General features: G+C 41.4%; 1 protein-coding gene across 2 annotated transcripts in view; it reads left to right on the forward strand.

Moving 5' to 3' along the window:
- Positions 1–27624, forward strand: part of myo16 (myosin XVI) — an 82468-nt gene that overhangs the window by 39367 nt on the left and 15477 nt on the right. For both annotated transcript variants that reach the window (XM_044016253.1, XM_044016244.1), the window contains exons 12-27: positions 65–130; positions 786–913; positions 2180–2285; positions 3405–3522; positions 3894–4041; positions 4712–4829; positions 6640–6757; positions 7362–7433; positions 8253–8394; positions 9226–9298; positions 15084–15236; positions 15489–15689; positions 17365–17440; positions 18367–18563; positions 19580–19660; positions 22157–22362. In XM_044016253.1, the coding sequence (XP_043872188.1) occupies positions 65–130; positions 786–913; positions 2180–2285; positions 3405–3522; positions 3894–4041; positions 4712–4829; positions 6640–6757; positions 7362–7433; positions 8253–8394; positions 9226–9298; positions 15084–15236; positions 15489–15689; positions 17365–17440; positions 18367–18563; positions 19580–19660; positions 22157–22362 (2003 nt within the window). The remainder of the gene's footprint in view (positions 1–64; positions 131–785; positions 914–2179; positions 2286–3404; positions 3523–3893; positions 4042–4711; positions 4830–6639; positions 6758–7361; positions 7434–8252; positions 8395–9225; positions 9299–15083; positions 15237–15488; positions 15690–17364; positions 17441–18366; positions 18564–19579; positions 19661–22156; positions 22363–27624) is intronic.

The following is a 27624-nucleotide window of genomic DNA, read 5'->3' on the forward strand; positions in this document are numbered from 1 at the left end:
AGATACACTTTCTGACTTTTTCTATTTTGTGGAGTTGAAGTTGTGTTCCTGTGCTCTGTTGTAGACATACATTGGACACATCCTTTTGCTGGTTAATCCAAACAAAGAGCTGCCCATCTATTCCACTTTGGTGAGTATGTATTTAAATGACCTCTTCCTCGTAGGCTTACATGACGTGTTGTGCTGAGCTCTCCTTGAATTAAAGTATCTCTGCCTAAATCCTGGAGCTTCACATAGGAAAGATTATGCATCATACATGAGAAATCATACCACAAAAGGAGACATGTTTTTCTGTATATTAAGCAGGACATGAACTGATGAAATGGACCTTGTGGTTGATAAATAATGCAGTCTTCCTGTCAGTGATACACAGCATGAGGCTGACTCTGCATTAGCCAGGAAGTAGATGGATCCAGTTTAGGTAGATACACACATGATCACATGCACACAAATTTATATTAAGCACAATTTTCAACCATACATACTCATTTTTTGTTATATTACATCTGCTGCAAAGATGAAGGCAGGGGAATTTGTTTTCACTTTTTTTTTTTAATAATGTGGAATTCTATTTTTAGCACATTCTCTGACATAACATTTACTTGTTAAATGGAAACGTCACCACAGCTTTCGTTATTTAATTGATGAAAGTTTTCTCTTAGATTTCCCTCTGTCACTCTAGGGTTGAATTGCGTGGTTCCAGTCAGTGGTTAACCACTATGTACAGTAGATGCACACGCCGCATTGGTTACAATGTTTTGCTGACTCTCACTTCTCTCTCTCAGGTGAGTCAGTTGTACCTGAGCTCCACGGGTCGCCTGTGTTCCTCCTTGCCCCCTCACATCTTCTCCTCGACAGAAAGAGCTTACCACATGATGCTGCAGGAGAGACGGCCGCAGTGTTTCATCCTAAGGTATGCACTGAACTTTGTACCTCACAGTGCTGAGTTCAGCTGACCACCTGGTTTGTCGACATCCCGTTGACACACACCTGCTAAACACTCCCTGAGAGATTAATAGCTCTTGCCCTGAGCCGTAGACGTGTTCAGTGTTCACATAAGGATGCATGTTTGCTGAGAGCATTACAGCATCGTGCTCTTTGTCCTCGGCTGGACGGAGGCAGCTCCCTGATAGCAATTAAATCCCGTTCCGGCTCTCCAGTGACTTTCCTGCTGAGTTGTAACCAATCTGGCAGGGAGTTAATGTGCCTTGGCCAGAGGCTATCCATCTCACTCACACACAGGCATGCAGGGACATTCTACTGTGGATTTGCATGTAACAGTACACACACATACAGTATATCCTTGACTTTGTTCTTACTGCACTTTACTACTCCTTTTCTTGTATTTGTTGAAGCTTTTTTGTTTAACTCTGTGGCTCCTCACCCATAGACTAAAGCAGGCAATCAGCAGGCTAGTGCTCTGACAAAATGCCCTTGAAATCTAATAAAAAACTGGTAAATGAAAAGACGGTGAAAGGGCTCTTACGCTTCATGCTCAGCAGGGCCATTAGTGGGGGATATAGCAACACACATACAGACAAACAGTGTGCACACTGTGGTCATTAGTAAAGGCTTCTGACCTTCTCAGGCCATCTGTTGGTGTTACTATGTCTGTCTCGAATCTCTGCATGCCAGAGCATGTACTGTAGAGGTACACTGTGTCAAATATGCCAAATTAAAAACGTGCCTCCAGTGTCAGATAAGCTGTGAAAGTAACAGCGTGTGGAAAGTGCCGGTCAACGGAGCAACGGTTGTGCTGGTTGAAAGGAAAAATGGGAATTAAGTGAAAAGAGGTCCCAGAAGATGTCAGGTGGGTGGAGAGATGTGAACGAAAACACCCCAGTGAGAAAAGCATCACAGCTCTTCTGCTGAGACACGCAGAGTTGCCTCATTTCTCTTTCTTTTTTAATCTCATTATGTTTGAATTCACTCAAAAAGTACATACGATGTATCTACATAAAGAAAGATCATTGTGTCATTTTTCAAAATGAAATTTCTTTAATGTAACTTCACATTTATGTAAATGATGTGTTGAAGTGGTTGCTGTTATTTTTGATTTCCTGGTGTTTCATGTTATCTCCTACAGACTATCCAATACAGCATTAAGGCACACATCCATCAAACTAAACAATATGTGAAACATTAATACCATGAACTATAATTGTCTTTATCCCTGTAGTGGTGAAAGTGGTTCTGGGAAATCAGAGGCATGTAAGCACATTGTGAGACACCTGACGGCCCGTTCCAACCCAAAAGGCTTTGCACTGGATCCCAGAATGAAACACGTAAGTCTGGACCTGTCTCTGTGTGCAAGATACTCCTCAATTTTGTACTTCAGGCTGTCTCCTGGTTGGTAATCTTGGAGGCTTATCTGGCTTAAGAACAAGTGATGTAACTGTTGTGTCCTGGTGATGAATCTTGACTCTTGTGTTGCAGTTGCAAAATAAGGGTAATAGCAGGAAAGTACTCTGAAGTTGAAGAATTTTGTTTCTACACAGTAAATCCTCCTGTGGAACCTCATGAATATGTCTGTGTTGAGTGAGGCACTAACTGAAGTTTACTTTCTCTCCTCGGCTTATGTCATTTTTTGTATGATTAAAAAAAATCCGTTAGCACTCAGTGTAGTGCTGCTGTGTGGTTGTATCACCTTGTTGCCGTGGTGGGGTAAGAATAGATGTGTGGATGAACACATCATTAGCTATTGCTTGTCGTCTTTTTCTCTCGGCTCAGTAGCTGCTCATTTATCAGTCATTTTTTAAGCAGCCAGAGCCACAGAGCAAATTATTTTGTCTTTACATGATGGGATTCTCCTTTTACTTCAAGTACAAAATTACAAGTACAGAACAGAACAGAACAGAAGATCAACAGAATAGATAATGACCTTGAAATGTTTTTTTGCAGAGAATGAAAAATGTTGGCATATTTCTACTAAAGGAAAACCAAAATGTTATAACACAGTCAAAATGTCTTCTTTCCTTCTGCATATAAAAAGAAAAAAAGAATAACCACTCATTTGGATATCTGCTCGGAGGTGCATACCATGTAATTCACCTGCTCCGCACACAGCCTGTCAGTAACAACGCAGCGTGAAGCCTGGATTTGATGAAGTCATCGTTATGTGTTCAATATCTGGGTCAGCTCTCTGATCATCCTGAGACTGAGTAAATGTAGAGCATCTAGAAAATGGATGCATATTGACATCTAGTGGTGAAAAGTGGAACGGAAGAAAAACCTATGTGTCAGCTTTGGAAACCTGTGTAAGAAATATCACAGGTAAATTCATGTTATACCCGGAAAAGAATATGGAAACCGATGATACATTCACAGTATCTTAAGTACTAAAAGATTCTAAAAGATATAGAAGAGCACTGTTCATATTTCCTTTGGCTTGATATCATTTACAGGTGAACTGTATTCTGGAGGCTTTCGGTCATGCAAAAACACAGAGGAACAACAGCTCAAGTCGGTTCATCAAACTCTTGACTGTTCAATACTGTGAAAAGAGGAAGACACCACTCAGAGGTAACATACATTTCTGTCTCTGTTGTCATTCATTTGAAGGTTATTTTTATTCTATTTATTACTGATTATTTAAATGAGTGTTTATTTATATACATATGTCTCTATGTGTATGATTGAAGCGCGAAAACTAAGATTGACAGTGTAACTGAGGCATTAATATCAGATGCAAAGCAGTGTAATAACCAGCAGGGGGCAGTAAAGGCTCATCAGCCTGATGCTGTTTGGTTCTCTGTGTTCCTTTTTACAACCATGTTGACCTTATTTTGTCTCAGCTGATTGAAATGTTTAGGACTAACAGCTATAGTGAGCGCTGCTGTACTTGTATTCACACACTCCTGTTATTGAAGTATTTCACACATCTGGTGTTTAAGCCCGCGTACACACGTACATGCTGGAGAAGTCCCGTCTGGTCCAAATTCCTCCTCAACAACACAACTTCAGCATCTTCTATCTCATGGCTGAAGGCCTGTCACCTGAGGAGAAAAGCGCACTTTACCTCAACAATGTCCTGGCTCATAGGTATGTGGCTGTCGCATGTACATGTGTACATTACTGCACACATGAAGCACACGGTGCTTAAAAGCTGAAGAAGAACATATAACATACAACTCTTAATGTTGTGTTTGATGTCCTGATTATGTGTCTGTGTCATCATGTGCAGTAAATCAGTTTTCACATCTGTGTCTAAGTGGATGTATTGTATATCTGGTCATAATGCACATTTATGTGAATAAGCATTTCTGGCCTTTATGTTATTTCTCTGTGTTTGTGTTACACATCGACTCATATGTGTCAAACTTTGTTAAAGCTGTAATAATTAGGGCTAAATATTTTTATTTTTTTCATTGAAATCACAGATGGAAACAAAGGATTTAACAATTGGCTGCAATTTAATTATTTGGTTATTTTGTTATTATATTGTTCTATCTTTATTGTAAATTAATTAAAAAAACTATTCATATCAACCTTGCAGTAGAATATGGAGAAGTTTTTATTATACCTACATTAACTTTCCCCAAATCATTGACTACATTGACTACATATTTGGAATCAGTGCACCTGAATTCTTCATCATAGGTCATCATAACACTAGTCCTCTCCTTATCCTCTATGCCTGTGTATGTGTGTGTGTGTTGTTGTGGTTCTCTGATGTAATGGTCCAGATGCTCCATCCTTCTGTCTTCTGCAGGTACGTTAGTAGTGGATTTCCACGGGATAACCCTCCAGTAGCTAAAGCCTGTGCACAGAGCAGGGAACGCCTCGCAGCTGTCAAACAAGCCCTGCACGCTCTGGGCTTCAACAAGCAGGTATTGATTGGCACCACATGCACCTTCTGCCGAGCTCATTTACTTGAAGGTTATGCAGAGCAGGGATAATTCAAAGTGTTGATGTCACAGATTCTGAAATAGCCAATTACGATGTCTCTGATTAGATTTGATCCCAGATTTAGCTAGCACAAGCTGTCTCAACAAAAAAACTGTGTCTGAATCTAGGGGGTGGATCCTCCAAAGGATGTCATCCACAAAAGAACCACAACTTTTAGCTTCTTCACAGTTTACTCTCATAAAATGGGTGAATCCTTCCTAAGCCCTGACACCTTCATAACTGGTTATGGGACACTGTGGGATACGACAGTAAGTCCTGCCAATTTAGACACAGAAAGCATCTGTTATTAGCATGGACACGTGGATTTCTTGGAATCCAGATCCCGAATTAGGACTCTGCAGAATGTTAAGATGTATACAACATGCATGTTGTGGACATGGCACAGTCCGTCCTGTACTCGACCAGCTTTGTTCCCAGCCCATTATCAGGTTCTATTCTTAGATTTCCAGTCAGCATCTGTCAGCAGTGAGTGACCACTATCTCACCTTTTAATCCAGCAGCAGTCAATACATGCAAGCCAGCAAGGGACAGAGGAATAGTGCGATATATAGTGTTATTATCAGAGGGCACTAGTGTCCACTGGATAAGAGGAGGACCCAGGGAAAGGAGAAGTAGTGGGGGAGTAAGAGTGGAAGTAGTAGACCACCCATTGGTCTCTGTCTACGTTCTCATCAGGGGATGACTCTCAGTCCAGGCCCAAAGGTCAATCGTCATTAGCGCTCCCTAACGTTCTTTTTCTCTCCCTCGTTCCCTTTCTTCTTCTCCCTAAGAGAGAATGGGGTCTCCCTATGTATAGAGTGTCAGACAGAGACTAATGCGTGTGTTTATCTTCCAGATATCAGCTCCAATATCCTGCCTTGAGAGAGTGCACACACAGACATATTCACACACACACACACGCGCGCACACACACACCCTCAAACACCCCTCCTTAGAGCAGTGTGTAATGGGGTATTCCATTAAGTGTCCTCTACTCAAGGGCAGAGAGGAAGGGAGAGTGTGAATGGAGTTAAAAGGGTTGGTGTGTAAATAAAATGCTGTATTTTCTAACTGGAATTCTTTTTTTTTGAGCACAATGCATTTTTTTATTTATTATTTTATGTATGTATATATATATATGTATATATATATATATATATATATATATATATGTATATATATATATATACACACACTGTATATATAATGAAAATATTCAGTTAATCTGTCTTTCTGTAATTGTCCCTTCAAAATTCCATAGGAATAATGTTTTCACAGTCTGTGACACTGACGAGGTAAATGTTCGAAAATAGTTTTTTGAATAACATAGAGTTTACATTTTACGGAATGTCATAACACTGAGTTGGAAGGTGAAGGTAAAACAGCAGAAACGAATGCATTTTTCAGCTATTTTTTGTGTGTGTATATTTTCTACCTGAATATAATGTGGAACTGGTACAACATAAACTTCGGTGTCAAAGTCAGTAAGAGTAAACGTGTGGTTGACTTGATTTCAAGTTTTTTGCAAAGACTCCTAGACTTTTGTTTTACACATTGTTGTCTGACGATTCATTCACTCACTTCACAGACATTTTTAGCCTTTTACTAGAATAGGATTTATTGACATTAAGTCAATAATGTGGAAAAAAAAATCAAGATAAATTGTCCTTTCGTGATATAAATTTGTTTTAAACTTTGAAACGGTGGCTTTGATCACACTGCAATCCCTCTCTCTTTCTCTCTCTCTGTTAGGAGGTTGACTCAGTGTTTATGCTGCTGTCCGCTGTGCTCCATATTGGGGATCTACATTTTACTGCGTTGACAGAAGCCGATACAGCCTTTCCTTCTGACCTGCAGCTGTTGGAGAGAGGTCAGTGCCTCAGGTCACAACTGGGGCCACATTTCCACCCTATAAGTCGGTGGTGAGAAGGGGTGCATGACAATATCTCTTCTTGTATACCACTTCATCATAGCTCCTTCCTCTCTCTCTCTCTCTCCCTCTCCCTCTGTCTCTCTCTCTCTCCCTTGGAGCTCTGCTTGGCAGCTTACCAGTATTAGCTAAATACCAGACATTCACCTGTTTGTAAGCTGAAACTTTTCTCCTCAAATGTAACCTTGGTGAGGAGAAAAACCCTTGTACACATACTCTCCGAGTATTTGGGCAGTGTTTTGTCTCTGCCTGCCTCTTAAATTATACAACCAATTCTTGCATGCCCCCCGACCTTTTGGATGTGGTAAACAAATGATGTCACTACCCAAACGGGAAAGAGCCAGTCAGGGTGTTGTGATGTAATGTCTAGTGACATCAGCAAGGGACAGCCATTTATGGGCTGTGCTCACAGATCCATTGATGACTAACTGCTGCCAGCTCCGCTGATGGATCGATGTGATTTCACTGGGAGAGATATGGAAACCTGTTTGGTCATCGTTTCAGTGTCATTTTACTCTTTCTCTCTTTGTTTTCCTCATCACAGTTGCTGCGTTATTGCAGGTGTCCGCCAACGACCTAAGCACAGCCCTCACATCTGATGTCCAGTACTTCAAAGGTATGGACTCTTTTTTTTTACTTTTACCATCACCTGGCTCTTCAACACAGTGCAGTCAAAAACAAACTTGACCTTAGTTGCCAACGACAGCAACAACTGTCTATGTAAAAAAATATAGTGGTCCAGTGTCTAAGGATTACTGGCATCTCAGGGTGAGGCTGCAGGTCGTAACAAACAGAGGACTCCCGCCCTCACCCCTCCCTTTCCCAGGTGCATCAGGGAATAACAGTGACCTTAAAAAACGGAAAGGATGATGTCTTCATTTCAGTAATAAGCCTCTACTTGAAAATGCAAAATCCACATTCTGCCTGGTTTGTTTCCCCATGACCTTGGCCAAAGGGAAAGGGAACTTGATTTGTGACCTAAGGGTTGCCAGTTTGAGTCTCCACCAGGTCAAAGGGCCTGGGCTACCCCTGAGCAAAGTACCCAATTTCCATTGCTCCCTGGGCACTGCTCAGTAGCTGCCCACTCCTCTAGTAGAGGTTGAGGTTAGAGGGTGCGTTTAAATGCACAGAAGGAATTTCCCTATGGGGATTAATAAAGTACAAAACATAAACCATGGTCCCTGCCTGAAAGAACGTCACACTCACTATTTTTACTTTAAGCAAATTCCATACTTATGGGCATTAATGTTATACACGCTGGGATGTAATGGTGTCCTGAGCATAGAATTAAGGCACACTCCATTTGTGTGTTGTGATCTTTTGGTTCCTTTAATATGGTATATGAATCCTGGACATTACAAATGTAAGATAAACTATGCAAAAAAATTAGCTGAATGGTCAGATGCCTGAAAACATGTCTTCATTTTTGTGTCAGGTGATGTGATCACTCGGCGCCACACAGTTGAGATGTCAGAGCAGTACAGAGACCAGCTTGCCAAGGCCATCTATGGACGCCTCTTCAGTTATCTTGTCAATAGTATCAACGACTACCTCCAGGGACAGGATGACAACATTAGGTATAACTCCTGTGTGTGTGTGTGTTTGAGTGTGTGGGTTTGTCAATGCACACAACTCTGCTTAGGAGTGTTTACACTGTAAACCACCTCAAAGTCTCTTTGGAAGACCGGGCCGTTGATATCTGTTTTCACAAACACCACTAATGAACTATATCTGTCGTCACACACCAGCAGTAACATAGTCAGGGCCTCTGGGGGGACCGATCTGATATTGTAGGTTGACACACAACGTATAGGGTGGAGGTTTCTAATAGTGTACATTAACAGTTTACATGAACAAGCATGTAAACAAATAATTTTTATATAGAGGTCTGTAACACATGCACACACACACACACACACCTGTTTGCACAGCTATTCTTCTTAAATAAAGCATTATCTCTAATCTTAACCCTAACCAGTAAATGTCAAACCCTAACATGGACCCAAACACAATTTAAATAATAGCCCTGTATGTAACCAGTTCCTCATTAAGACCAGGTTTTTTGGTCTCTATGAGGACTACTGGTCCTGACAAGGTCAGTGATATGTCAGAAAAATTCACAATTTCACACATTAACACACACACTCACACTGGATGGAGGCCATAGGATCCTTGGGTTTGTTGATGTTGGGGAATCTTATCACTGTCTGTTAGATAACCTAGGCTACATCTTCTGGAATGTGTTTATGCGTTGCCTTGTTTACACACCAACCACAGACTACTCCACTTTAAATGTGCAATTACACACACACACGCACGCACATTACACTGTACACAGGCATGTGAGTGACAGAAGCTCCTGTATTAGAAATGGTGCAATGTAAATATGTTCTTTTCCTCTCTTCCAGTGATCCTGCCTTGGAGATTGGGATCTTGGACATATTTGGGTTTGAAGGATTTCAGAGGAATGCATATGAGCAGGTGGGGGAGCACTTTCACTTTTTTTTTTATGATTCATATTTTAGTTTCCACAGTTGGACATACCACAGAAATGGTGTATGTACAGTGGGGCCTTTCCAATTCATAATAATACGTTTTTGTCCTAGCATAAGTTAGACAGATTTATGTCTTTCAACATCACGGGATCTCCTAAGATATATAAACTTGGAGGGAAAATTATATCTGGACTGGTAATTGTTTTTACATAGTCATGGATATTAGACCAGAACTCTTGGGCATCCACATAGTATTGTGCACTAGTGTGCCATTACTTACAGAGCACCTCCCACAAACCTGCTCTATATAACCCGGATGGGGTCCAATAAACTCTAATGCAATATCGACTTAGTATTGTTTCCAATTCTCTTGACAGCTTTTTTGATTTTTTTTAAGAATCAGACTCCAGTTCTCCTCTGATGAGTTAATGTTGGGACAATCAAAGGGCTGACATGAACTTTTTCTCAGATTCAAGGAGCAGCATGGAATAATAAGCTGCTGCCTCATCACCCTTTCCAAAAATATCTAATATGCGGCGCCAGATGTCCACACTAGGGGGAGCCACAGTGGTCAAGCCAAATGTCTGTTTTAGCAGATGCCTCAGCTGCAAATATCTCCGGAACGGGTTTTTTGTGGGATATCAAATTTATGTTTGAGGTTTTTCAAGTGATCACGTTTTTCGTTCACCATAAAGATGACCCAAATCCTGAAACAATGGTGCTTTGTCAATACGAAGTTTAAGATTAAGCCAGATTCCTGCATGTAAGTGAAGATGGGGGTTAACCCCATGAATCTGTGCGACTCTCCTCCAGGTCCATTTTAGGTGTGAAACTATGGGATGTGTGTTTGCTTGTAAGGGTAATTTGGCTGTGATGGAATGCACTGGAGAAAGTGAACCACATTAAGCATTCTCCAAGGTAAACCAGGGTGATGCTCTCTCTGCGCAAAAAACAGTGTCATGTGTTTGAGGCAAAAGGCAAGATGGTAACGCCTAAGGTTAGGGATACCCAACTCACTGGCCTCTTCAGTGTCTTCAGTTTGTTATTCCACAGGAAAAACTCATTCTGTCAAGTTGTTTAAAGTATTTCTGTGGGATTTTAACTGGGAAAGCTTGCAACAGATAATTAAATTTACGGGCGGAAATCATTTCTATTACATTGAGAGATAAAAAGGGAAAGAGAAGAGAGAAAAAGTGGAGCCCAGCGCTCAGTATCAGTCTGATAATTAGCTAATATGGGTTCAAATTTGCTCTTAACTAATTCAGACAAATTTGAAGGAAATATATGTTATGCCTTTTAAGGCCAGGTACAATTGCAAGTATGGAAGAGAGACTTAAGGCAATATTCACCTTATATCCAGATATGTTTGCAAAAATGTCAACTGTTTTGGGCAAAGATTGTTCTGGCTCAGAGACTTAACAGAAGGATGTCATCAGCATACTGTATAGCTTTAGCTTCTGGGCTGTTTGGCCTATCTGGATGCCTTTAAAATCTGGATCCTTTCGAATGGCCTCAGCTAATTGCTCAAGAGCAAGCACAAAGAAAAGTGGAGGCAGAGGGCAACCCTGTCTTGTGCACCTACTGAGGTTGAATGAGGGAGAACAGATGCTTTGGGGTGGGTGTAAAGCAGTTTGATCCAGTTAATGATTTCACTGCCCCATCCAAAGGTGTTTAGGGTGGAGAAAATAATAATAATAATGATAACAGCACTCCACCCTATCGAAAGCTTTTTCAGCATCTAGCAAGATAGCTGCAGTTGGGGTTAACATTCTGTAGAGCCCACATAATATCAATAAGGCGCCTAACATTGTCAACAGAAGAGCAGGAGCATAGGAATTCGACCAGGTCGCAGGGAATCAAAGATGTTCTAACCATATTCCAGCAGTTTTTGCAGTCTCGTGGATCTTTATGATGAATGAGGGAAATTAGGGCCTCAGATAATGATGGGGGCAACTCACCCCTTGTCAAGGATTGATTATACACATCGAGAAGAAACTGGGCCAGTTCTTCAGGATTGGTCCTGTAGAACTCGGAGGTAAACCCATCTAGGCCAGGGGCCTTGCCTGTTGGTAGATGTTTAATGACCTGTATCATTTCGTTTTTGTAATTGGAAGATCTTGCACTTGGTTCCCAGATAGTGAAAGGTTGAGGGGAGCGAGAAATTACATTATAATTTCTCTATGAGCTTGGGATTCAGACTTTTAGAGTTTAGTGTAGAAGGCTCAATTTATCTCTCTAGTGTTGGGTTAGGGTTAAGGTTAACCCTAGAGTAAGTTGCCATTCTTGTCTCTGATGGCTGGTATAGTGCACATTGTTTTTCTCTGTTTGATGTATCTTGTAAGATGTTCATTGTATTCCTCAAAATATCTTTATGTTGCCCTAAAGAGAGAACATTCTGCTTTCTGAGAAAGTATAGAATTTCTCATACTTCAACCTAGTTAGCTTTATCAATGAGAGGAAATGTTTTGTTTAAAGAGAGTCAGCTGTCCTGATTTGTATTATCCTCTGATAAAGGCTTTACAAGCTTCCCTATGCAAATTGGTCCTTTTAAAAAGGTTTGGTCCTGTTTTTTCTGAATTGACATTTACAATCTTCTTAATAGAGCCAAATGCATTTATTAGTTTTCCCGAATAATATAGACTTTTGAAGGAATCCCTGAGCTATAAATACGTCTATAGCACATGGTACTGTCATGGCAAACACATTTCTATCTACTTATTAAAATATTTGAGTGGGCCTGATTTAGATCAAAACAATTTAGGTTGTAATTGTAATGACTGAGGGGAGGTCTGTGACTATGACATGATTTTCAGCTGTCCTCAGATGAACTAATGGGCTCTGTCCAGATTTCTGCTGGCTGGTCTTTCCAGCTCAATGCTCCCTTCTGGAAAGGGTGACCAGAACAAGTACGGCGGGCACAACTCGACTGTCTTTCTGAAGGTTTATTCCACATACACAGTTAAGCAGACGTCAGTTAGCAGTTAGACAGCATCTTGTTAGTTAGAAGTTAGGTTGTAAAACCAACAAGTCGTACAGGTTCTGATGATAGATAGATTTACAAAGCTGTATACGAAGGCAATATAGAACAAAACATGGCTTTGACAATGCACCTTAAAGGCACTTTAAAGGCAACGGTGCTTTGATACCAATTACAACAATGAACAAATAAATAGAATGAAAGACAAATAGCTTTGCCTGCTAGAAAGTTCTACAGGCTCCAATAATGCTCCATGTGTGTTTACTTATTTGATCATTTTGGTAATATTCTCCCAATCTTGAAGAAGTGTCCTCTACATGTTGGTTACATATCAAACCAACAATGGTGCTGGTTACAATAAATTTGATCAGTTAATTGATTGCATGGTTATATTTAGCATGAAGTCTAAAAATTGGGAAAAATCTATTCTATATTAGTTAGTTAAGTGGACAACTGGAAAATAGCACAACAGTCACTCTTTCTTCTTGGAGATTTTATTAAATCTTACATTCACAAGCTTCGGAACTATTCAGTGTTGTTTTCCCCTCAGCTTCCTGCAGCTACAATGAGTAACTGAATTAAGTGAGGATTAAATGTATCACATTTTTCTTTTGTCAGTTGTCATCTTCTCCACCCCTAGGTTGTTTGTGTACTTATTTTGTGTTTGCCTTCGCATATAAGATGTAGATATGGATCACCATGTCAACACCTGTTGTTTTAATATGTCGACGTGTTTGATTACTTTGCATAGAGTACAGCGTGCTCAGCTCACCTATGACAGGCTGTAAATCCATCATGTGCTCGTCAAGTTCATCACCGTTAATAGACTACACTGTTGTACAACCTGTATGTGTGTGCGTGAGTGAGTGAGGAGTCAAATGATTCAGCTTCTCTGCATAGTTGAGGTATTTGCCCGCATGGTAGTGAGTACTTTTACAAGCTACAGTAAATACCAAAATCGTTACACTACAATAGATTTATAGATAGCTGCTGAGGTTGGTACGTGCTGTACGTGAACTTCATGTCTTATTTAGTGTGCTAGATGACAAATTTGTTCCACATGAATAGAATTTGTTTTCCACTTGACTCCACTTGGCTCATTTTTAATTTCTAATTGAGGCGTGGGTAAAAGACCAGCACTTTTGCTGAATATTCTGATAAGGTTTTCCTTGTTTGTTCTCCAAATTTAGCTGAAGCCAATATCTGTTTGTCTTTGATTTTCTACCTGTACGTGTGGAGATGGCCTTGTATATACATATGTGGTACCTTGCGGACAGCTGCCTTTCTCTACCATTGGATGTTCTCTAATCCTAGTGACTCTTTACAGAGCACTCTTTACAGAGCACGGATGAGAGAGCTACAAAAATGAGCACAAACCCTGTCTGGCAGGTGGTGGCAGTGCCCACATCTTGTCGCTGCTGAGCTGCCTATTAATATCAGCCTGCTCAAAACAAACACATAAGCCACCACCCACAGAGAAGTGCAATAAGTGTAGGAGTAAGTTCCCGGTAAACAAACATGATGATCTCTTACAGTAAATGTGGCACATAAGTGACAAACAAGCCTTGGCATGTTTGTACACACATGTATCCGCACACATGCAGACACCTAGACAGGCATGCCTCACATGCACAGCGTGATCAGGATCATTAGTGCTTGTTAATTAGAGTTGTGTTTGTCAGGGGTGTGTGTTGTAGCTGCTCAGCACTTTGCTAATGAGCTAAGTCAATCAGCCACCTGCTGGGACCGAGCCTTTAATATTGTAGGAAAACCTGGAAAAAAAGAATGGGCTAACAACCATGAAAGAAAAACACACTTGAATCAGCACTAAAGACAAAATGTAGGTCACAGCACACATCTGATGTAATGAGTGGCCAAAGAAGAAAAACACCCACATGTTCCATTAAAAGTACATTTTCTTGTAAACACAACTCCAAAGCTAACCACTACAGGACATGAAATAACAATTAGCATTTTCATGATCACTTGTTTTTTTAAGAAAGTCATTGTCACACAAAGTGATGATTTTACCATGTTCTTTGTGACGCGTTTGGTTTAACATCTTTGTAAATCATGATAAACAATAAAGCATGGTGCATATGAATGGATGCCAGTGTGATTGACTGCTGGTGTCATCCACTAGGAGTGTGGTTGCATCTGATGCCTCTGAGCTTCCTGTTTCAAAATGTCAACAATGCAATGGCATCTGAAGGCTTCTAAACGGGAGTTCTGATTCTGATGGTTGCGACTTGGTCACAACAACAGCTACATTTGGGAGCTTTTTTATATTAGAAATCCTGTGTTCCTCAAATTGCCAAAGGAAGTCCCTTTAAGATGTAGCTGCAACTTTTGCTTTGACTCAACTGAACTTCCTCAACTATTAGAGGCAAAGTTAAAGTCAACATGACCTCACGTTTTGTGAACCTGATTTGTCAGGAATGCTTGGACAATGCTGCATTCCATCTGGAACAAACATTCACTTTGATTTAAGGATGAGTTGATTTGAATTTGATGGTCGAAGATTAAGTTGTGACCTCACTGCACGCATTTGGCCATCACTCAAGAATTCCTGATGTCTCTCTACGGGGTGATTGCTTTACTGCTATGTTAGGTAGAGGTCATGTGTCTCAGCAGGAAGTTGTACTTGTGTTGGAGTTGTGTTCATGCATTGGTTTGCTTTAAAAACTAATAGTCAGCATTGTGCCTCAGAGGAACTTCACCGTGTGAGCTTAAGTGTATGTTTACAGGTTGATAAGCGTGTGTCTAAGCATGTGTTGTGTTGTGTACATTCCAGCTGTGTGTGAACATGACCAACGAGCGACTGAGGCAGTACGTCTCTGAGGTGCTATTCCAGCAGGAGCAGACTGAGTGTCTGCAGGAGGGCATTGCCATGGAGACGCCACGCTCCCACAGCAACCAGCCAACTGTCCTGGACTTCTTTCTTCAGGTACTATGTTTCTGGTTTGGACCAGTCCAGACCAGGTTGCTCTTGATGTAGTGCAGTATTATGAGCCCATGTGTGGGGCTTTGGCAAATGCTGAAGGATAGCACTGCCAAATAAGACTACTGATATTTTCATCACTTTTTAATTGTTAAAGGTGTTGGCACGTTTCTGTTTACACTCTTTCCATTACACGTATGACACTCTGTCACGATGACTGACCAGAAAAACATGATAATGTGTTTGTTCATCCTCCAGAAGCCACAAGGACTGCTGTGTGTGTTAGATGAGGAGAGCCAGAGCCTGTGGCCAACAGAGCAGACCCTGTACAAGAGGCTGTTAGCCCAGCTTGACTCCAATCCAACTCACAGCCTCTCTTTCACAACTAAGGATGGCAATGGAAACCCCCCACCTAAAGATCAGGGCCCAGCCTTCATTGTTAACCACTTTGCTGGACAGGTCTGTATATATGTATGAAGAGGTGGTGCAGTATGACATACAGTCTATACCGAAATAAAAAATCAAGTTTAGGACATTCATTTCTGTCTCCTTAAACAGAATATCAGTCAATAAATCAATGCCTGCAGCTAAAAATAATATTAGTAAATAGGAGTGCAAATATTTGGACTGCATCTTGTCTCATTCCACCCACAGGAAGCTTTAGGGTAGCTTGCTTTAGCAAACATGTATTATGTCATTATGTTATACAGTGCTGTATTTTTAACATGGCCTTTTTAAATGTGGGATTTTCTGCCGTTACTCTTTCCCTTGTCACGTACTTGTCATATTTTATGACCTGGCTGTAATTCAGACACACGTGTTTCCTTCCAACGATGCAACCGTGTAAGTTCGAGGTGGGGCAAAATATTGAGAGATTTGGGTTTGATCAGTAAGCTGATGGCAAGTATTGATCATTTTATTTTAAAAATGTTGTCCTACCATATAACTTCAAGGGTCCTAACTCCGACACTTTATCCAGGAATTGTACGGTAATGTAAATGTAGCAGGTAAAGGTTGACAGCAGGGTAATGGCAGCTGTGAAACAATTGTAATCTTCTCATATCCTGCACAACCTTTGTTTTTGTTATGTTTGTGATTGTATTGCAATATGTCAGTCATCACAGAATCACTGTATCATGATATTATCATTATCAAGGGCCATCTTCAGTAGTTAGTTGTGAGCGACTGGACTTGCTTGAGTTAAGTTTGAAGACATTTCCTCTCTCATCCAAGAGGCTTTTTCACTTGCGAGTCATTCATTTAAACAACGCAGATCACTCACCTCTCTGACCCAGTTTCAGTTTGTCAGTTTCGCCTGAGTCAATGTGTGAAAGAGGGTCGGTGGGGTCACCTGAGAGTCAGCTATTGTGTGAGTGTTGGAGTTCACCTTTGTTGTTCGGTGTGTGACTGTTGATCCTTGTAGTAAGAGCGCTCAGGACAGAATTGTAGGTGTCTAAGTCCACCCTCTCTCTTTACTCAACAGGTGGTGGACACAAAGCAGACAGTAGCCATGTGTGCTCGCTGTAACGCTCGCGGGTTTGATTCTTGTGTCGGACGTTGCACTCATGAATAGAATAGAATAGAAATACTTCATGTTGTTTTAACACAGCAGCAATACTATACAAAAAAATACTGTATTTAACATAAAATGTACAACAGTGTGAAAATAGTGCAGTAATAAAAGAATGGTATAAAGGATCTAAACTGTGCCAGTGCTAGCACTCTCTGACCAATCAGTGGCCAGCAGTCTCACATTTTAGTATCGGCTCAGCTTGTGTGGAACCTCTCCAAAGCAGGTACCAAAAAATCACCAGGTACCAGACACTATACCAAATGGAGAAGCCTTTGAGCCAAGTAGTGCTAGAACTGTATAATGGAAAAGCACCATAAGACACCAACTTCGTCTTCAAACTTAACTCAAGCAAGTCTAGTCGCCTACAGCTAAATACTGAAGATGACTATGACCTGGATGACTGAGAGGTATTGTGGGTCTTGTATCATATATTGTGTAGTATCTTGAGACTTGTTATATGTAAAGGAAATCCCCAAAGATAAAGGACTGTGTGAAATTGTATATTAATCAACGGTTTAAAATTGTGTATGAGTATTCAAGTTGAATTTGTTTTTCCACCAGATTTCATATGACCTCACGGGATCACTCACACGAAACAAAGACCTCCTTCCCCAGAATCTCATGCTTACGATGAAGTGTAAGTTTCCAATTAATAACACACATACAAGCACATCAGAGCGAACGCATGATCACAAAGATTTACGCTTGTCTAAAATATCAACACACAAAACCACTCTTTGTCTGAATGTGGCGCTGTTTCTATGTGTGTGTGTTTCTTCCCATATGCAGCAAACAGCACCGTCTGTGTGTATATTGTCTATAGAAGGTGCCAGATGTGGGGTGTTGTGGTTGTACAACACAGGCAGTCGTTGTGTTAGTGCCAGGCTAGCCTTTCGTCCAGCAGCCTAATTGCTATAATTTCCATGATGAGCCTAATCTTCTCAAAGCTAGCCCTTCACTCACACTTGGCTGTTATCCCTCTGCCTGAATGAGGAGATGCCTCTCTGCCTTTCATCCACACACACAGAGACACACAATGTGTTTTTTCTTATTTGTGCCTTCCTTTATCCCCCGCCTTCCTACTGTAAGTTTAATGCAATATTCAGATTGTGGGGATGATTACTGCAAATGAAAAGACAGTTACCCACATGCTTGAAAGTCCAACTTGTGCTTGCTTTTCTCTGCAGAGTATGCCTACCTCTGAAACCCCCCACAACCCACCCCACCCCCATCTTTTTCATCCATTCACATGCCCACGTCGCACACATGTTGTTTGGCTTTCTGAATGAGTTCATTGTTGCTGCGGAACACTCCACGTGTTTTTAAGTGGCAAAGTCCACCCCCCTTTTGTTGACTGACTGATTGTTTACGTGGTGCCGAACTTCATGTGTCCTCGGCTCCCTCTCCCCTTTCTTGTATACATCCTCTTCTTTCTTGCTTTCTTTCTTTCCCCTTCTTCCCATTGTTCTCCCCCACCCCCTTCTTTCCACCAATGCTGTTGCTTCTTTTTGCTCTTATTTTCCTCCCTTATTTTCTTCTCTCTTTGTGCTTTGTGCCCCACAGCTAGTGAGAGTGTGTTACTGCAGCAGCTCTTCCAGTCCAAGCTGACTCAGACTGGGTCTCTGGTGCCAACAGCTCAGGGCCGAGTAGGGCTGAGGGGGCCTAAAGCTGCCTTGTTACTCCACAGGATGCCATCATCCTCCTTTGTCACTGCCAACTCTCTCCCCCAACAACCTCGGCGGTACCATGACCTTACCAAGGTAGAGCACACTGTTCACAGTGTAATGAGTCCAGTACCACAGCGATCTGTTGCTCTGAATCATTGAGCTGCATCGGGTTTGTCAGCATCAAGAATTTTCACAATTGATCTTACGGAAAATAAGCAATATTCAAAAACTCAACTTGCAACTGACTGATCAGTGGATATATAACAACAGTCTACATGTCTACTTACCCACAACTGTACCATATACATATGTTCAGATTTAGATGTGAGGAGATTAAAAAAATCAGAATCGGAAAAAGTTAATTACATAACTGATGACAATATCCTGGATATAGTAGTCTCCTGTTTCTCATTTCTACTTGCTTTAATGTTTTAAAAAGCACATGTTGTAGTGTTCATGTGTGAGGGTTGCGGATTGTGTAACTTCCTGGGGACGACGACTGTACTGCCCGCTGTCTCTGTGTCTTGTTAGCTATCCAGAGCCAAGGCTTGCATGAGATTGCTTTCACCTTTTCTGTCTGTCCCATCGAAAACTCTCCAATCCTCCCATAAGACGGCAACTTAAAAGTACACTGCATACATTTTGAATATAAACAAATATCTGTCACATTTAAGCCTCAGCATCAGCTCCACACAACCGTCTTCTGTACTTCTCAGCATAGTGGTGTTTACATTCCTGCACTGCGAAAGGAGTGATTCATTTTATGTCAAGACAGATGGAGAACACGGGAACCATTGCACTGGTAAAACTAGTAAAATGAGACGGCTGCAAACAGGTTGGAGTGTCACTGAAAACACAAAGACGTGCCCACAAAGTGCTCCCTCTGTCATAGTTTTGCATGACATAGTCTGTTTTCTTAGATGAAGGACTGCATTCAAATAATGTTGCATTGTTCCTGTTCACAAAGACCAAACAGAAGCAGAGACAATCACAACAGTTATGCACTGTAGCTGCAATTACACGATGACTGATAATGGCTATGTATTCTCCATACTCTTCACATGTCGACGCTGTCAAATGTTTTTTTTCCACTCTCTTTCCATGGTCAGATCCTGAAGAAGAAAGGCTCAAGCTCCTTCCTCCAGAGACTGGAACGGTGTGGGCCGATCACAGTGGCTGTCCAATTGAGGGTAGGAGCCATTCCCGTCTGAATGAGCTTTTCTTTCATGCGAGTTTCCTCACACAGGGCAAAGGCATCCAGGTCAGGTGATACGACTCCAATTCACCAGTAATTGTCAATATGAGTGTGAATGTGCCTGCCCTGCAATATAATAGTGACCCATCCACACCTCCTGCCCGCTGCATGCTCGGACAGGCATGTGATCTTGTATCAAAAGAAACATTCTGCATATTCTGCAAAAAAAAAAGTTTTACTGAACATATATACATTTTAACTTTGTTTAGTAGTAGTTTGATTTAGCATTTGGTTATTGGTACAAAGCCAATTTATCATTTTTGTTTACTGGTGGCATTCATACAAAACATTATGACCAAACAAATGGGCTGTGAGGTCAGAGTGAAGTCGATCTGTTAATTTCATATTTGTTCTTTATTTTTACTGAACCTTCATGTCAGAGCAAAGCAAAAAAAAAAACCTCAGGATTTTGAGTGACTTTGGCTGTTATTTCAAGTGGTAGTCCTCATAACACTTCACATTAGTCTCTCATGCAAAACACAGCTTTTGAATCAATCACCGCAAGACTTGAGAGTTTAGCACCGTGACTTCATGACTATGTAAAGCAACAATCATTTTCACTTTGAGGAGAGCAGTAGAGTGTCTGCTAGTGACGCAAGAAGGCTGAAATGTGCTCAGAGAAGCATTACCTTTGGTTTGAATGAAGCCAGTGTGTTGCACAATCAGAGTTGTGGGCTTGTGGTCGATGAGTCCCTCCGGGAATGGCAGGGAAGCAGAGAGTGGGCTGAAAAATGATGCTGTACCAAGCCAAACATGAAGCCCTCCTCATGAATGAATGAACAATGAACAACAACCACTGTGTGCCATGCGTACGCATGTTTGGAGGGAATGTTAATGCGGGTTGCTGACGTTCAAAGATGAGGAGTGAGGTGTTGGGCATTGTGCCTAAGGTTAAGCAGAGCATAGACCTGACGTGAGTTTGAGGAGTTCCAAGAGTTCCAAAAGACACAGATGTACTCTAAGTGTTTACTTGTGTCGCGATGTGTGGCTTAAGTGTTTCTCTGGCTGTGTTTGGATGATTACACATAGACAGATCTAATTAAAGATGTGAACACACCAAAGATGCCCTGAGTATATTTGAGAAATGAGCATGTTGCAGACAACATTTGTGTTAACATGAATCCCAGACTCTGGAATTCATGTGTCATGTGACACACCGAGATCTCAGTTGACTCCAATGTAAACCCACTTGTGGTGCATTTAGACGCTCAGTGCAGAGTAGCGGTAAAATAACAGTCAGAGTATGAGGTTGGGGTTAGGGACCAGGATAGGACTGAGGTTAGGGTTAGGGTAAAATATTGAGGCTTGGTGGATAGTTACTGTGCGTAAGGCGACGCCGAGAGATGTGACAGAGCGGCATTATATGACACTCTCGTAATGAGAACGGGCAATCACACCACATATTTTCTATTTTTACTAGCATGCTTCGAATGGGAAAATTCTTATTTAATTGTAAAACTATTTACAACACAACACATTGATTTCCAAATCCCCTCCATGTCTTTCTCTCTCTCTTTCACACATACACACACACACACATTTGCACAGCATTCATAGTGAGGACACTTGTTGACATAATGCATTCCCGAGCCCCTTACCCTCATTCATCTTAACCCAATTCTAACCCTAACCCTAAAACCAAGGTGTGGGCCAAAGTGAGGACCAGCCACAATGTCCTCACTCCCTATGGTTTTTAAGTTGTTTGGTCCTCACAAAGATGCCCACACAAGAACACACACACACACACACACACACATGCATGCATGCATGCAGACGGGCTGACAATGGACCTGTCTGTCACATTCAGACTGGCTAACAATGACAACACATCTGGTCTCTGCAAACAAATGACGTACGTGGCTCTTTGCACGTAGAGCGGGGGGGAATGAAATGCGATCACATGTCACGGGTCACACCACATGCATATATAGACAAAATTCTATTGCCAGTTGTGAACTGACGTACTCTGAGCGGTCCACTTGTGATCAGATATCACAAAAGGCTTGTTAATGCCAGGTATAACCATGGCCTGTTGTGACCTTGGACGTGGCATCTTTGAAATTAGGCTTTGGAAAAGAAGTGCTCCCTCACACTCATACATATCCATGAAAAGAGCAAAGGGCTCTTTGTGTCTCTCCCTAGAGGAAGAAAATACCTCCAAAAGTCAGACCACTTTGTCACAAACACAGCGTGATCTCGCTCCAATCACTGTGGCCCACAAATCAAACTGCGGCGTCAAAAGGAAAAAGCTCTCCTTTCATTTGCAGTACTTACTGTACAAGAACAGTCACAGGGCCTCCTGTAACATGAACACTAAATATAATAAATCAAAGAATATTCTTCATTCTGTTAGTCTTGTCTTTTATTGTGCATGTAAAATCACTGGTGAGTGCCTTCAGCTGTATCTCCTCTCCTTTCCCCCCTTTTTCAGAATTCGCTCTCAGAGGTGCTCAGTAAACTTCAAGCCAGCACTCCCCACTTTGTGGAGTGTGTGAGTCCCAACGCCAGCGGTCAGCCAGACAGTTTTGACAGCTTCCATGTGTCCACTCAGCTGCAGTACATTGGGGTGCTTGAGATGGTGCGCATGATCCGTTATGGATATCCTGTGCGCCTGTCCTTCCCAGGCTTCCTCAGCAGGTCAGTGTGATATCAGGTTGTGCAACTTTCATAACCCATTCACTGAAGTTATTGTTCTCTGTATGCTGATTCAGATTCACCTAATATACTTTCTATTTGTTAGTGAATGATGATAGGTTGTGCCACTGCATAGTTACACAACACTCGAGTGTCCAATTTGCCTTATCTCCAAATCTGCATGTTTTTGGACTGTGGAAGAAGAGCCCAGAGAAAACCCACATACACACAGACAGGGAAAAAAACTTTTATACATCTCTGGGCGAAAGGTTTTAGGACACTCCCCTTTTTTGGTAACAATTTAGGTTCAGTAAACAACCTCAAGTAACAGAGAAAGGGTTTAAGGGGGTGAATTAAAACCCGAAAAACCATGTTTACTGTTATAAGCACAAACATCCCCTCTCACCTGATAGGCTGGGATAGAGTAGTGTGGCCCGATCTGAGCCCATTTCGAGCCACAGCTGAGAATCAAAGAGAGTTGGATTAGAATCACTGACGACTCCTTTAACAAAGGATGACAAACTGGTCAGGTGGTCATCCAAAAATCAAAAAATGTGAGAAGAAAGGAAAAGTTGCCTCACATGACCATAGATGAGCACAATCTTGAGCTGGTTTGGGATGAACTGGACATAAGGTGAAAGCAACTGAAATGTCAAATTATGTATTAAAGAGATAAATGTATTATATTTAATTCAGTGAGAACATTCCTTAAGTCCTTATTTCTAAATCCAAATGCAATTCATTTGTTGTTGTGTTTTACTTTAAGAGACATTGGAACATTACAGAGCAAATGGATATACAGGCATTTACTCTACAGGTCAACACAGTCATATGCAGGCTGACAGATTGGCATTGACAAGTCACAGTAACCTTCATTGTTAGAAGCACACTGAAACCTTGAATGGCCTTTTTACTGTATTAAAGGAGTCCACTGTAGCAGATGAATGTCACTATCACATTTCCCATGTCAGCCTGACACTCATTACCCCATCAGTTGTGGTTAAGGTCACTATGTGCCACTCTTGAATGTTAGCTGTTAAAACCACCTGTTTTTAACTCTGTTCTTGGCTTTTCCCTTTCATCCAGTTGATTCACTCCTTCTCTACCTCACGGGCCATTTTTAGTGGGTCCGCCTTCTTTCTTTTTTTTTGTTGAGATGCAGAGAGAATGGTGTGTTGCTGTCACATCACCTGTATTTTGTTTCATGTTCTGTCCATCACTATTTCTCTCCCTGTTCTTCTGATTCTGAGAACCAGTGGAAAACTGAGAGGATTTAGCTCTCTCTCTCTCTCCTCTCCACTCTCTCTTTCACATCCTAAGTTTGTCTCTCACCCCTCTCTTTTTGAGGATAAAGGGATTAACACAAACATTCCTGCCAGATAATAAGAGAGGACAAAGCTGGTCACATGACCCCCTCCTCCTCCCAAAAAGTTTCCACTTCTCTGCTGTAAACATCATCAGGTCACACACACACACACACAAATATCTCTTGTCCACTTTTTTATTTGGATAAAACCGGATGAATCAAGATCTGGTTGATTATTATAATTAAGAATTCTGAGCATTAAGTAGCTAAGTTTGAATCAATTGTCAAAATTTAATTTAGGTTTTTAGGTACCAGCAAAGAAGAGTCAGTTATGAGTGTCCAGTTATGTCTGTCTTGCCAAATTAGTGTTTCCTAATAAAGAAAATATGACGCACTCACAGTACCTGATGCTGTGGAAATGAAACGTACACAAAGTGAAAGAGATACCTGTTTAATAGGTTTTCATGAGGGCAAACATGAGCAGAGAATTGAATCTGGAGGTGTAGGCCCATGTCAAATAGTGAAGTGAATCCAATAGATTGTGAAGATAACACTCATTGTTAAAGCTGTAATTGAAAGATACCTGAGGCTTTGGTGAATGCTGTCTGTTAAGCCATATATTTGTCTGAGCATGTGTGTGTGTGTGTGTGTGTGTGTGTCTTGGTCGGTGAGTGACTTTCTTATATTTTTTTAGGCAGCCATGTGTTGGGCGATAATCTCTCTGTTAGTAGCAAGTGTGACCAGCAGATAACTGAGCATTACAAGCAGCAGCTGGCTGCCAAAAAAGGGAAACTTAACCGTTGCTGGGCTGGGCATAAACCAGAGCATGTGAGGTCAAGAGTCTGTGTTTAGTTTTCCTGGATCTCGTCAGACATGCAGCCGGTTACAATGATTTTTATTGTAATATAACTCTTGTCTGAGATTCCAGGCTGGTTTCCAGAACCTCTGTTACGCATTACCATAGTACCTATGGATCCTGCAGCAGTCCAGATGTGCTTGAATCTGAAGGAACCACATGACGACTGAACAGTTCATTGTTATTTGATAGTAAAATATTCACAATGTGGGCTGAGAAAATTATCATTTTTACAAAACAAGAAGAAACTTGCTCCAGTTGGTGAAGTGGGTGGATACTTAAACTCCACCACCATGAGTGCCTCTTTGAAGTTTTCCTCCATGGCAGCTGTGTCTGAAGTGGAGAGGAAGCAGAAATGACTCAGATGTGGACAAACAGGCGGTGTGGTTGTAGGGTGGTTACTCACTTATTCACAGTTTCTACAGGTTGAAACTAGAAGAAACTAAGTCGTCATCCTCTTGTTTTGCAGAGGCAGCATTGGTGTTGTGGTGTTTGGCTGGCAGGGGATCAATGCCTATTACTATACTAGATATGGAAATGTAAGCAGTTCAAGGCAACAGTGTGATGTCAAATCCTCTGGTGCAAGTGACCGAGCACCATGATCAGCACTCTGGACAGCAATAAGGGACAGAATCTTGTGTCTTAGGCTGGGCTCACAGGTCATTACTACAAAATGAAAAAATGGCTGTAATGTATGTAGAAACGCAAAGTGGGCAGGACATAGAACAGAATGTTCCCTACTGATCCCTGGGCAATTTAACTGAACACATGATTTTCTTTTGCAAGTTACTGAGAACAATATGATATCAGGAGTGTAGATATGGGTAACTGGACTTGCTTCAGTTTCATCGTCAAGAGAACTTAAGCACATCCCTATGCTTTGTTTTGTTTACATTTACTGACCATAAGCAGCAGGCTTAGTCCCAGGTGACTGGACACATTACTCAAGACTACGTTTGAGTTCATGGAAGGACTATTTCTTCCAGTCTGTGCAGCCAACTAATATTACTGAAGCCAGTCTGTTGCCCGAACACACAGACATGAATTCTTTAGCTCCTCATAAAACAACAAACAAGCTGAAGCCTCAAAACATTGTTTTGCCAGGACTGGCGACTGCGCTTTAATTACAGAATTTCAATTCATAATTCCGCTTTGTATCAAAAAAAACCAAACAATTTTACTACTTTTACTTGAATCAGTAATGCATTACTCCCCATCACCGGTTTGTGTGTTATGTAGTGTGTTATGGTCATACAAATGGACCCTTTGTGCGTGTCTGTGTCTGAAGTGTGTCCCTTTTCTGCCGCTCATACATTAAGACCATGCTCAACTGAAGAGGCTGCCACTCACAAAGACACCAGTCAGCCCAGCCCAACTGCCATTCATGTCTTTCTCTCTCTCCTCTCCTGCGCAGACAGAACCGATGAATGAGAGAGCTGCTTGGAGGGGGGGGGGGCTGCATTGCTTTCGTCAAAGGGCTCTTTCTCACTCCATTTTTCATTATTTCCTCATGTGCTGCCCTCATATGAACCACCGTTTTCCTTTCATTCTCTCATTCTCCCAATTATTTTTTTTCTTACTTTCACTGGCTTCGTTTCAAGTCTTTATCTTTCCCTCTGCCCGTTTCTCACATACACACACACGCACACACAAACTGTCTTGATGCCCTATCCTTTTTTACTCTTTCCATTTGTCACTTTTCAAAACAGGCCCTGGCCCTTGTCTAATCAAAGTGACAGGCCAATAAATCAGCCATTAATCTTGGGGTTGCTATATTCTTGTGAATACAAACACGCACAATTGTATAGGAAACACACACTTGCACAGTGGAACCGGGCAGCCCAGTTCATGATGTCACAGCGGCCGCCCAAGGCGAATTTCATTACTGTCCTGCTAACCAGAATGATTTATGAGGAAATCTATTTTACTGTTGTTTTTATTTGTCTTTTATGATACACTGTGTGTTTTGTAGCCAGGTTTATTTGCTAGCAATGTGTAAGGTCAAATACTACCACTTATTCCTGTTAATCCCAGGCTTCCATGCGTGTGGCTTTCCTCACCTTTATGTACACCGTTAGAAATACTGTAGGGTAAAACAGAGACATTTGGACATGTCACAAATGCAGCTCACGAGGTCATATTTCCTAAATAGCTACTATCAAGTGGGTCCTCATTATCACCTCTCAACACACTCATTTGTAGGCCTATTAAGTCACAAACAGAAGAATATCCATCAGCCTGGGGGTGAATATCCATGACCAAACACAACTAATATGTCTTGAAGACATGGCAACTAAAAGTTCATCTGAAAAGCAGCGTAAAAGAGGAAGTGAGTGGTTACATTTCTAGATTTCTTCTCCCATGGCTTCATCACCAGTGACGTTCAATAACAGTGGTCACTGATGGCCATTCGGTCACAGAGAAGTCTGTTAGTGCCCTGCAGCCTTCCACTTCAACCCTTATCGAATGGGTTATTTCATTTCTTTGACTCCTCATGAAGCCCCCTTGGGTCTTGTAAAAGCAGTGGCCATCGATGGTTTTCATATCCTCATAGGGAAGGTCATGGGTTTACAGAGTTCCTTTGTGTTTTATGGGCTCAGGGGGACGGCCTGTTTTGTCTGCAGGGCTAGCATTACCATACAGAGAGCAGGTTAGAGAGAGTTCAGACAGACCCCGCTCCTGCAAATAAAATATGTCCCGCAATCACACGTGATCCTTTACTCACCACTGGCAACACTGGTTGCTTATGTCAGATGTATGACATCCTCACATTGAGAACAGTAGAGACAGACAGCACTGACACACAGTACACTGAGCAACAAACATGACATTTTGGGATTTGTAAAGTATGTATCCCACATTGGTCATGATTGCTGCGCTGGCAATGTTTGAATAGATGGGAATGATATGTAATAGAAAATAGAAACACCATGTCTAAATGTATTTTTGTTAATAAAATAATGACTAAGTGCCAAGAAAGGAACAAGAGATTATATCATACAACAGGAATAATAATGGCATCCCAGAGCCCAGAGATGATCATTTAGCATGATTTATTAACTCTCAGGATTTACATTTACACACATTTTTGCAGCAAGCTACC

The sequence above is a fragment of the Solea senegalensis genome, linkage group LG2, assembly GCF_019176455.1.
Source record: "Solea senegalensis isolate Sse05_10M linkage group LG2, IFAPA_SoseM_1, whole genome shotgun sequence".
NCBI lineage: Eukaryota > Metazoa > Chordata > Actinopteri > Pleuronectiformes > Soleidae > Solea > Solea senegalensis.